The sequence below is a fragment of the Salmo salar genome, chromosome ssa20, assembly GCF_905237065.1.
Source record: "Salmo salar chromosome ssa20, Ssal_v3.1, whole genome shotgun sequence".
In the NCBI taxonomy this organism is placed as follows: domain Eukaryota; kingdom Metazoa; phylum Chordata; class Actinopteri; order Salmoniformes; family Salmonidae; genus Salmo; species Salmo salar.
In genome coordinates, this window is record NC_059461.1 from 31446486 (window position 1) to 31459222 (window position 12737).

Sequence of the window (12737 nt, forward strand, 5' to 3'; positions counted from 1 at the left end):
ATGTTACATAAAGCTTACTTAGCATTCTGGGCCCCTGCTGCCTTGCCCTCCTCACCCTGGGTCGATAAGAGTTTAATGATGCCATTCGTTTTTCTCTGAGCTTTTCCACTCTGGTTTGTTGATTTCATAAGACTTTCCTTAGGTGCATAGTTTCACTTCCAAGCATTGTTCCCTGGTGGACTAGTTGTTTAGTGGGGACAAACAGCCCATGATGGCAGACCTGAACAGGCTGCTGAGTCAGGCCAAGAGTAGGGCCAGGTGGACAGACATGGCTGTGGTCTGTGGCTGATGTTACACAGGATGTGTCCCAAATTGCACCCTATTCCTTTTATAGTGCACTACGTTTGACCTGGGCCCATAGGGCTCTGATCAAAAGTAGTGCTCTATAGAGGGAATAGGTTGCTATTTGGCACATAGCCACAAAGATTGGGAATGTTGTTCTTATAATGTAGAGGCTGCTATCTACAGACACCATTATGGTCTGTGGCCACTGTAGCTAACTGTACAGTGGTGGAGCGGGTCTTAACCCAGGTGTGTGTTTGACTGTTTTTCTATTGGTATGTGGCTATGATAGTCATACTCCTGTGGGTGTTTTTATATTGGGTTTACGTTGAGGTCATGTTTATGAGAAAACCATATGGAAATATGATTTCTATTGTGTTTGTTATTCCATGGTGTCTGTAACCAGGGTTACTGCATCTGTTAGTGTGGGTTGGAGGCCTAAGTGACTCAATGTTTCCTTTTTCCCTATGTAGATGAAACGTCCTATCTATTTATCTATCTATCCATCCATCTATCTATCCCTCTATCCATCCATCTATCCATCTATCCATCCATCCTATGGCCCTGGTCAAAAAGTAGTGCACTATGTAGGGAATAGGGTGCCATTTGGGACATGTGTTTCAAGTTATCATATTCACTGTCTCCATAATACCCCATACAGTAAGAATGTCCCTCCCCACCCTTATCATTTATTTCTCCCAAGGGGAATGTTTCTTCCTCCTCCTCATCACGGCTCCACTTACACAGTCATATTAGATCACATATCAAAACAAACTAAGCCTTTAAATCAGACGCTCTCACTTCCTTTTCTAATTAATACTGAGGCAGAACCCTGTGTGCCATTGTTACCAGAGACCTGGCCTGCCAACTCAAACACAGCGAGGCAGAGAGCGAGGCAGGCAGAGAGCGAGGCAGGCAGAGAGCGAGGCAGGCAGGGAGCGAGGCAGGCAGGGAGCGAGGCAGGCAGGGAGCGAGGCAGGCAGGGAGCGAGGCAGGCAGGGAGCGAGGCAGACAGGGAGGGAGAGATAGAGATGGCCCCATATCCACCTTCTCTCTTACAACACAGGACTGTAATCAGCCGTCTAGTTAGACAGTAAGGAGAGAGGATTGTGTAGGAGCATGTCAATACTGTATGTTACAGCAGCGCAGGACGTAGCAACTAAGAGGCCTGGTATCCTGTACAAAAGCCCAATATCTCTGTCAGGATTACTTGTATTGCTAGATGACTGCTAAACGTCACTTTTTAAAAGAAAGCTTATGAAATTGACTTATTTTTCAGTGACTTTAAAGTGTGATGAATGAGTATAGAAAATAAATATAAATAAATAGGATAAGAAATAGAATTGACTTGCCTAACATTGTGTGTAATATTTGTCATTTAGATGTATTTAGACCAGGCAGTGGTTTGAACACCTCATCACCCCTGAAGCTAGTGATTACAGGTGTGGTTGGTTAAGTCAGGCTGCTGTAAATAGATGTTAGGTAAATCCAGGTAAATAGTTATTAGGCTTAGCAGGTTGGGGAACAGGTCCAAACACCAGTTGAGAGATTGGGTTTTAGTTAAATTCTTCAGTTGAGATGCAACTCCAGCTTTCCTATAAATCTCCCACTGATATCACTGCATGATTCACATGAAACCTTTTGTTATTGCAGTTGGTTGTTGAGTGTATTGCTAGTCTCTGTGGCTTTGCAGGAGGCTCCTTCTGTATCCCTCCCACCTCTGATACATTCAGAAAGATATTTCACATGTTGTTCAGCATTTTAAACTGGATTGACGTAACCAGTTTTGTTGTTTGTTACTTTTTTTCCTGCCATTGTGTGATATCTGTTTATTTTCCCCTCGGTGGCACGTTTCCCGAACTCCTACCCCACCATACTGATGTTTCTGTTCTGTGTGGGAAGAATCCACAGGTCGTGTGTGTGTGTGATGGGGAACAGGTCTTGTTCTGTGTCCAGCTGTCCTCCGAGTCCAGTAGGTCTGTTTGTTTTCAGTTGTCCTTAACAATACCCTCCTCTCCCCACACACACCCTATAACACACACTCTGCTCTGAGAAAACGACCCACAACCATAACAGGAGCTGGAACAGTGGCCTGCTCTGTAGGAAAAGGCTGCTCTCACATCCTGGGTTCCTGCTTCCCTCTCTACTGTACTTTATAGATTACATGAAAGTCCCCAAAATGCCAGGGAAACAACACTTGACATTTTTGGGCTCAGTTATGCAACACTCATGCATTGTTAATTCAATTTTGCTCTTGAGAAAACAGAGAAATACACCTTTGATGTATAAAATAAATATTTCCATCTGTCCTCTAGATACTGGTGAAGAAAGGCCTTTGTGTTGTTGCTTCACCGCTGGAGGTTGAACAAAGGAGCGGGGAGAACTTTCCTTATGACTCTGTTAGACATATCTCACAAACACACACACACCCACCCCTCTCTCTCCCCCGTCTCCCCCCTAGGGGTAGTTAATTAAAGTCCCTGGGCCTGTGAGGCTGCACAAAACACACCAGGTATTCTCTGGCTCTCAGCAGTGCAGTAGTGGACAGACTGTAGTGTAGTCAAAAGGCCTCTCCTGGTGTCGCCCTGAAGAGGTGTAGGGAAGTGAACTTAATTGGGTGGGATGTTTTATTCTCCAGATAATGTTGAGGACCGGGGCAAGTGGGATGTTTTATTCTCCAGATAGTGTTGAAGACCGGGGCAAGTGGGATGTTTTATTCTCCAGATAGTGTTGAAGACCGGGGCAAGTGGGATGTTTTATTCTCCAGATAGTGTTGAAGACCGGGGCAAGTGGCTAGAACTAGAAGTATTAAGAGGGAGAAGGAAATGGCGTGTCCAGAATCCCACTCCTGTCATGGATGCTGGGCCATGTCTGAAACAGTGACACAGGAGAGAGAGAACAGAGGGAAGAGAGGCCTGACAGACAGCAGTGACAGTCTCATTATGTTGCAGAGGAAGCATGTTCTTGTCCAACTGTGGAATTGATTGTCTCTCAGCCCAATATAGCAGCCATCAAAAATGGCCGACTGCCTGGTTCAGATGAGAGGGATTGCTGCTTGGTTGGGGGCGGCTCCGGCCGGTACAGGTTTCCCTTAGGCACAGATTGCGAAACTGACCTTAGATCAGTGCCTAGGGGTAACTTCATCTGCCTCCCTAGGGAAGAGAATGAGGATTGGCCTGAGAAAGTTTGAAAGGTCAGAAGGTCACGGCAGGTTTTTGACCCTGTGTGTATGTTTCTTTGTTAGATCCTGGATGAGATTGCAGAGCATGGCATCAGGATCTACCAGCTGCCAGACGCTGACTCAGATGAGGATGAGGAGTTCAAGGAGCAGACACGAGTACTGAAGGTACGACACACACAGGCAAATGGCACCATATTCCCTATGTAGTGCACTACTTTTGCCATCTGGTCAAAAGTAGTGCACTATGTAGGTAATAGGGTGTCATTTGGGACGTAGCCACAGAAATACTAACACTAACTAAGAGAAAGGACCCCAGGAGAAACGCCACTACCAGAAGGGACTGGAAGTAACAAATAGAACCACTCTTGTTATGTAGTTTCTCTCCTAACCACAGGGCATGACTTTTAGAATGATCAGAATCTCAAACCTGTTGATTATAATAGGTCAGCGTTATGTCAAACCTGTTGATTATAATAGGTCAGCGTTATGTCAAACCTGTTGATTTATAATAGGTCAGCGTTATGTCAAACCTGTTGATTTATAATAGGTCAGCGTTATGTCAAACCTGTTGATTTATAATAGGTCAGCGTTATGTCAAACCTGTTGATTATAATAGGTCAGCGTTATGTCAAACCTGTTGATTATAATAGGTCAGCGTTATGTCAAACCTGTTGATTATAATAGGTCAGCGTTATGTCAAACCTGTTGATTATAATAGGTCAGCGTTATGTCAAACCTGTTGATTATAATAGGTCAGCGTTATGTCAAACCTGTTGATTATAATAGGTCAGCGTTATGTCAAACCTGTTGATTTATAATAGGTCAGCGTTATGTCAAACCTGTTGATTTATAATAGGTCAGCGTTATGTCAAACCTGTTGATTTATAATAGGTCAGCGTTATGTCAAACCTGTTGATTTATAATAGGTCAGCGTTATGTCAAACCTGTTGATTTATAATAGGTCAGCGTTATGTCAAACCTGTTGATTTATAATAGGTCAGCGTTATGTCAAACCTGTTGATTATAATAGGTCAGCGTTATGTCAAACCTGTTGATTATAATAGGTCAGCGTTATGTCAAACCTGTTGATTATAATAGGTCAGCGTTATGTCAAACCTGAACCATCTGGTCATTATTTCCTTCCTTGATCCCTCCATCTCTATATCCCTCTGTTTTCACACCCCTCTCTGTCTCCCTGTATCTTCCTCACCCGTCTATCCATCTCTCCCTCTCTTTACTCCTCTCCCTCAGGCGAGCATTCCGTTTGCTGTGATTGGTTCGAACCAGCTGATTGAGGTGAAAGGGAAGAAAATCAGAGGTCGTCTCTACCCCTGGGGGGTCGTAGAGGTGGAGAACCCAGAGCACAACGACTTCCTCAAACTACGCACCATGCTCGTGTGAGTCACCATGACAATGCAATGCAACTTTTGTTAACAAACCAATGAATCAAATGTATGAACAGGTAGCCTTTAATACTACATGTAAAGGTAAAGTAATAGGAATCTATGCATGGTCTTATCCCTGCTTTTCCTTTGATATGTATTACTATATTGCCACCTAGTGGGTGAATAGAGAACTTCAAGTCTGCCCATCTGTTGCTTCCTGTAGTGGTGTAGTCTAATCTAGTCGGTGTTCTGGGGGTTCGTACTAGCCGTATAGTGATACTGACATGTGTGATGGTTGTGTGATGGTTGTGTGTGTTTTCAGCACCCACATGCAGGACCTCCAAGAGGTCACTCAGGACCTGCACTACGAGAACTTCCGCTCAGAGAGACTGAAGAGAGCTGGCAGGTCAGTCTCCTATCTGCAGTGTTTTACGCATACACACACACACACACACACACACACACACACACACACACACACACACACACACACACACACACACACACACACACACACACACACACAGGCTGATGCTGAGGCTATTACAGTTATATGTTCCTTATTATTCCCCTACAGAGCTGTGGAAGAGGATGTGGTTGACAAAGACCAGATTCTCCTGCAGAAGGAGGCTGAGGTGAGTAGCTAATACACGGTTCACATGAGAGACAATGGTGTTTGCCTCTACACTTTTGTCCATACTAAACCATGGAGCCAGTGATCTGTCAGAGAATAACAAATGACCCTATGCTTCCGAATTGCCTCTGATTGGGCTGTTTGTTTTGCCATTTGCGAAGTATAGAGATAATGGGGTGGGTTGCAATTAAATCTGTTATTAAACATGCACGTCCAATTAAAGCTGTTAGTAAACATGCATGTCTGTACAGGATATGACATATCTGACTTCCTGTCCCAGTTAAATGGTGGGAATGAGTCAGGCGATGTAAAGAGTATTGTATACAGGGTTTCTACTGGCTTGGCTGCTGGTGGGGGCTGTGTCCATAAAGATCCTATTAAATGACTATTCTAATTCCTAATTCTATGGCTGTGTCCTTATGGTAGGTCAGATTGGTTTCGTACACCATATGTTTTCATGGTTTATATTCCTAATTCTATGGCTGTGTCCTTATGGGAGGTCAGATTGGTTTCGTACACCATATGTTTTCATGGTTTATATTCCTAATTCTATGGCTGTGTCCTTATGGTAGGTCAGATCGGTTTCGTACACCATATGTTTTCATGGTTTATATTCCTAATTCTATGGCTGTGTCCCTTTGGGAGGTCAGATTGGTTTCGTATGCAGTATGTTTTCAAGGTTTATATTCCTAATTCTATGGCTGTGTCCTTATGGGAGGTCAGATTGGTTTCGTATGCAGTATGTTTTCAAGGTTTATATTCCTAATTCTATGGCTGTGTCCCTTTGGGAGGTCAGATTGGTTTCGTATGCAGTATGTTTTCAAGGTTTATATTCCTAATTCTATGGCTGTGTCCTTATGGTAGGTCAGATCGGTTTCGTATGCAATATGTTTTCAAGGTTTATATTCCTAATTCTATGGCTGTGTCCCTTTGGGAGGTCAGATTGGTTTCGTATGCAGTATGTTTTCAAGGTTTATATTCCTAATTCTATGGCTGTGTCCTTATGGGAGGTCAGATTGGTTTCGTATGCAGTATGTTTTCAAGGTTTATATTCCTAATTCTATGGCTGTGTCCTTATGGTAGGTCAGATCGGTTTCGTATGCAATATGTTTTCAAGGTTTATATTCCTAATTCTATGGCTGTGTCCCTTTGGGAGGTCAGATTGGTTTCGTATGCAGTATGTTTTCAAGGTTTATATTCCTAATTCTATGGCTGTGTCCTTATGGGAGGTCAGATTGGTTTCGTATGCAATATGTTTTCAAGGTTTATATTCCTAATTCTATGGCTGTGTCCCTTTGGGAGGTCAGATTGGTTTCGTATGCAATATGTTTTCAAGGTTTATATTCCTAATTCTATGGCTGTGTCCTTATGGGAGGTCAGATTGGTTTCGTATGCAATATGTTTTCAAGGTTTATATTCCTAATTCTATGGCTGTGTCCCTTTGGGAGGTCAGATTGGTTTCGTATGCAATATGTTTTCAAGGTTTATATTCCTAATTCTATGGCTGTGTCCTTATGGGAGGTCAGATTGGTTTCGTATGCAATATGTTTTCAAGGTTTATATTCCTAATTCTATGGCTGTGTCCCTTTGGGAGGTCAGATTGGTTTCGTATGCAATATGTTTTCAAGGTTTATATTCCTAATTCTATGGCTGTGTCCTTATGGGAGGTCAGATTGGTTTCGTATGCAATATGTTTTCAAGGTTTATATTCCTAATTCTATGGCTGTGTCCCTTTGGGAGGTCAGATTGGTTTCGTATGCAATATGTTTTCAAGGTTTATATTCCTAATTCTATGGCTGTGTCCTTATGGGAGGTCAGATTGGTTTCGTATGCAGTATGTTTTCAAGGTTTATATTCCTAATTCTATGGCTGTGTCCCTTTGGGAGGTCAGATTGGTTTCGTATGCAATATGTTTTCAAGGTTTATATTCCTAATTCTATGGCTGTGTCCCTTTGGGAGGTCAGATTGGTTTCGTATGCAGTATGTTTTCAAGGTTTATATTCCTAATTCTATGGCTGTGTCCCTTTGGGAGGTCAGATTGGTTTCGTATGCAGTATGTTTTCAAGGTTTATATTCCTAATTCTATGGCTGTGTCCCTTTGGGAGGTCAGATTGGTTTCGTATGCAATATGTTTTCAAGGTTTATATTCCTAATTCTATGGCTGTGTCCTTATGGGAGGTCAGATTGGTTTCGTATGCAATATGTTTTCAAGGTTTATATTCCTAATTCTATGGCTGTGTCCTTATGGGAGGTCAGATTGGTTTCGTATGCAGTATGTTTTCAAAGTTTCTGTTCCTTGACTGATGTTACTACTGGTACTATTTTATGAAGAGGGTCAGAAGTTTTCAGTCAACCAGAAATAGATTATTTAGAGATCAAATTGTATTTGTGAAATGCTCACTTACAAGCCCTTAACCAACAATGCAGTTTTAAGAAAATACCTAAAAAAAAGTAAGAGATAAGAATAACAAATAGCGGGCAGCAGTAAATAACAATAGCGGGCTATATACAGGGGGTACCGGTACAGAGTCAATGTGCGCGGGCACCGGTGTCGAGGTAATTGAGGTAGTATGTACATGTAGGTAGAGTTATTAGTGACTATACATAGATAATAACAGAGAGTAGCAGCAGCGTAGAAGAGGTGACAAAGAGGCAACGCAAATAATCTGGGTAGCCATTTGATTAGATGTTCAGGAGTCTTATGGTTTGTGGCTAGAAGCTGTTTAGAAGCCTCTTGGACCTAGACTTGGCGCTCCGATACCACTTGCCGTGCAGTAGCAGAGAGGACAGTCTATGACTAGGATGGCTGGAGTCTATGAACATTTTTAGGGCCTTCTTCTGACACCGCCTGGTATAGAGGTCCTGGATGGCAGGAAGTTTGGCCCCAGTGATGTACTGGACCGTACGCACTACCCTCTGTAGTGCCTTGCGGTCGGAGGCCGAGCAGTTGCCATACCAGGCAGTGATGCAACCGGTCAGGATGCTCTTGATGGTGCAGCTGTAAAACCTTTTGAAGATCTGAGGACCCATATAAGAACATTGTTTGGTTAATTCTGAAGACCCATGAAGTGTTTGTACTTCTATGTCTTAGTGAATTATTCTTTTTTTTTATTTAAAGTTTTATTAAGTGCTCTTGTTTTTCAGTCAACAAATAAAACACAATCCACATTAATGGTAGACAAAAGTAATAGAATAAAATAACTGAAAAATAAAACAAACAATAAATTTGCAGCGGCACTATCAGAAATCATGTTAGATATTTCCAGCTTTAGCTGAGACAATGAGCACAAAATGAGTTTTACAGCATCTAACATATCATATGAAACACACATTTCCTTAAGCACTCCATTCACTCTGTCCAGTTTGAGATGAAGTTGAGTAGTGGAGACCAGAGTCTATTGAACCTGGGCTGTCTTTTGCAGAGGTTTGGTGTCGTTTTTAACACTGGTCACAAACTGTGGCTGTGACCTATTAAACAGAATCACATACTACAGACTTGCATTCTTGTAGCAAGCAGCTTGGGATACCAGATCAGCTTAGCAAAGTGTTACGTTTGATCGCATTCCTTCAGTCTGCAACATGCAGAGCTCTAAAGAGCACTAACCTGCTTTAGTGTACATTTTAAATATCAATGCATATATTTTATTTAGTCACACGCTTAAGTGGGAAAATTAGTATAAGTCAATTTGACCCCAGTTGGGTGTGAAGTGAAATGATCCACTTGAAGTTCTATCCACGACCACTAGATGGAGACAGGTTCTATTGGAAAAAAGGTGGTTTTGCAAAGAGGCTCTCAGAAAGCTAGGCGGATGTATTCTCTCTCTCTGGGATTTTTTTTTACTCAACTATCCCTTTCCCTATTTCCCTCTGTCTTTCCTTCTCTTTTCTTTTTTTCCTTCTCTTCTCTCTGTAGCTGAGGCGTATGCAGGAGATGATTACCCAGATGCAGGCACAGATGAAGATGAAGGGAGATGAGTGAAAAGAGTGGGATCGGAGGAGGGAGAGGGAGAAGAGAGGAGCCCCTCACCCATCAAACCCCCTGTGCGTCTGAAACTCCATCATGGATGTACTGCTGGATGCACTCATCACCGCCTATCCCTCAGTGTGTCAGTAAAACAATCAACCAATTAGAGGTCCTCCTCAATAACCTAATTTTAATTCGGAAGTCTTCAATATGGCCCCTAGTTCACCGTGGTACTGAGATCCACTGATCTGCTAGTCTGAGTGTTGTTTTGGAAAGTGTTACTGACGTTATGACATGAGGTGTGTTTGTCAGGAGTGTTATAACATTACATAATAAAGGATATGGGTTATGATATTTAATAAGACATACTGTAAAGACAATGATTGCATGTTCTCCCAAAAGTGACTAATGATGTTCATTTGTTTTCATCAGTACTACTAATTCTGTCTCATGTACAATGCAGATCTTCCATTGATAACGGTACTAATACATCTCATTGGTTAGATAACAATCAGACTTCAGTGTTTACAGAATGTTAGGGGAATGTTTTCAGTATATTAAGGGAAGGTTTGTTGAGAGCTGGGTGTTTTTGTGCCATTTGCAACCTGTCTTCACATTTGGACTCAGCGGAGGACATATCAGTCTATGTGTAGTAATACGAGTGTCCCTCAGGTGGCACTGTAGTCTGTTCTATAAGCACAATACCTGGATATAACTATAAAGGTCAAATATGAGGGTAATATAGATAGACTTGTTTGGAAATATCCCACATATTAAAAATTTTGATTTTTAAACCTTATCACATATTTATATTTAATATAAATATTTATGTAACAAAACTTTGTTTGTGCCTCTGTTGTCTTGGTATCAAGTGTTTGTAAACCATGCACAACAATATCATGTCTTAATTTGGTTAATATGCCTTTTGTATCTCCTAAGACGCGAACTTCAAAACCTTTCAGCACCGTTTGTCTTTATTACTTCCATTACATCATGAGCAGTTATAGCGTTGATATATGTGGGGTTTTTTCTTTGGTTGTGTTTTTGTTTTGGATTTTCCTAAAGGGGTTTTTCAATGATTTACTGTATGCACATTACTCTTCTCATATTGGCCAGCTCCATGGAACTTACAGTATTAAACTGAATTCCAAACTATATTCTGATTCACCATGTGCATGTCCCAAATGGAACCCTATTCTTATATAGTGCACTACTTTTGACCAGAGCCTAACCAGACCCCCGGTCAAAAGTAGTGCACTATATAAGGAATAGTGTACCATTTGGGACAGTACCCATGTCTGTCTGTGGGTGTGCCATCCCACTTTCTAGACTACTGACTGTCTTATACAGTGAACACCTCTCTCTGTGTTCAGAAATGTGTTATTTGTGTTTAGGAGTGCTATTGTCAGTTACTTTGGCATTGTCTCTGTAACCTGGCTCTTTCTGCTTAGTTGGTCAACAGATTTGTCTGTTTTGAATCTTCGAGCCTTTAACCAAACTGTGCTTGAGACCTTTTTTAGTAGTTTCTCAACTTTTGCACTTCATTTTCAGAAATAAAGTTTCCATAGAAGCAGACTTGTAGTGGGAGTGCTTTGTTCAGGCCATAAGTATGATGATGAGGGGCCATGTAGAAAAACAAAGGCGGTGGGATTGAATGGAGACTGAGGTTTCAGTTGCCAGGCCTTCTAGACATCGATCAAAGGGAAAACACTAGAAAAGAAGCTGCTGTAGAGGTTAGTGTAGCAGTGTTGCTAGATGGTAAAAAGCTGATATGACAAGGATGCATGGATAGGAAGCCTGTCATAGTGTTATTCTCTTACACATGTGCACAAAGTGTATGTTGAACAATGAATGTTTAAAACATAGTTTTGATATGTTTGAACAGGATTATTGATTATGCAAGCTGCATATAATATTAATGACATCAACAGTAAGATCATAGACAACTTCTCCCCAGCTAACAATTATTGGGAGAGAGAATGTTTTTGTAATGTTCTCCATGTTTGTGTCCAGTTTTCTGTTAGTTAGGGGAACATTCTATGTATGTTAGCAAAAACCTCCTGAGAACCTGTTTAGCATGTCTTGGCATGAGAGTTAGGAGAACATTCCCTAAATGTCAAACATAACTTACCCAGAATGTGGTTGTCATGTTTTTATGTCCAATATTAATTTTCTAGACATGTTTCATTGGAACGTTGCAAGAACATTCCTCCCTGTATGGAAATTACTTGACAGATATTCTCTCAAAATAACATGTATTTATTTTAAAACAATTACTGATGGCATAAGTCAGTGGTCCTACCTGTCAATGATTTTAGAGGCCGATATAATGATTTAAATGATTTAATCATCCAGATCTGTTTACACTTTGATATCCAGACACAATGCGTGCCTGACTACCTCCCGACGTGGTAAGGAAAATCTGATCACAATCAAATCACAATGTGTCTTTTAATCGTCTACACCGGTCTAAAAATGTGGCAACAATCAGAATGTGGAAAAGATCAGGACAAAGGGCGAATGTTAGCACCAGGTATAAAAGTGCTCTAGAGAAAATGATTTTAATTAGATAACTTAGGGGTGTTGTAACTGTTGATAAATAATTACATTAACATACACTATCGTTCAAAAGTTTGGGGTCACTTAGAAATGTCCTTGTTTATGAAAGAAAAACACGTTTTTGGTCCATTAAAATAACATCAAATTGATCAGAAATACAGTGTAGACATTGTTAATGTTGTAAATGACTATTGTAGCTAGACACAGCTGATTTTTAATGTAATATCTACATAGGCGTACAGAGACCAATTATCGGGGGGGGGGCAGACACTAGTTTGGAAAGGCAATCAGTTGAAAAAACTACAAACCACTTCCTGGTTGGTTGGATTTTTTCTCACGTTTTTGCCTGCCATATGAGTTCTGTTATACTCACAGACATCATTCAAACAGTTTTACAAACTTCAGAGTGTTTTCTATCCAAATCTACTAATAATATGCATATCCTACCTTCTAGGCCCGAGTAGCAGGCAGTTTAATTTGGGCACGTCATTCATCTGAATTTCCGAATACTGCCCCGTCACTAAAAAGTTAAATGTTTTGTTTTTGTTGGGAGAACGTTTCTTTGGGACCGTCAGGCGATCCTGATGAATGATGCACAATAATTTTCTTTCAACATTTTAATGAAACGTGTCTAGAACATTATCTTATATTCTCTGAACATGGCAAACATGTTCTGTGTATGTTTGGTGAGACGTTGATGGAATATTCTCCTAACCCTTAGAAAACTGCACA

General features: G+C 41.1%; 1 protein-coding gene across 1 annotated transcript in view; it reads left to right on the forward strand.

The window, feature by feature from the left end:
• zgc:63587 (septin-2) overlaps positions 1-11021 on the forward strand; it is a 38716-nt gene extending 27695 nt beyond the window's left edge. Inside the window, exons 8-12 of the mRNA XM_014161492.2 lie at positions 3527-3628; positions 4715-4860; positions 5171-5254; positions 5426-5483; positions 9396-11021. Of these exons, the coding sequence (XP_014016967.1) occupies positions 3527-3628; positions 4715-4860; positions 5171-5254; positions 5426-5483; positions 9396-9461 (456 nt within the window). The 3' untranslated portion in view covers positions 9462-11021. The remainder of the gene's footprint in view (positions 1-3526; positions 3629-4714; positions 4861-5170; positions 5255-5425; positions 5484-9395) is intronic.
• Positions 11022-12737: the final 1716 nt, after the last annotated feature.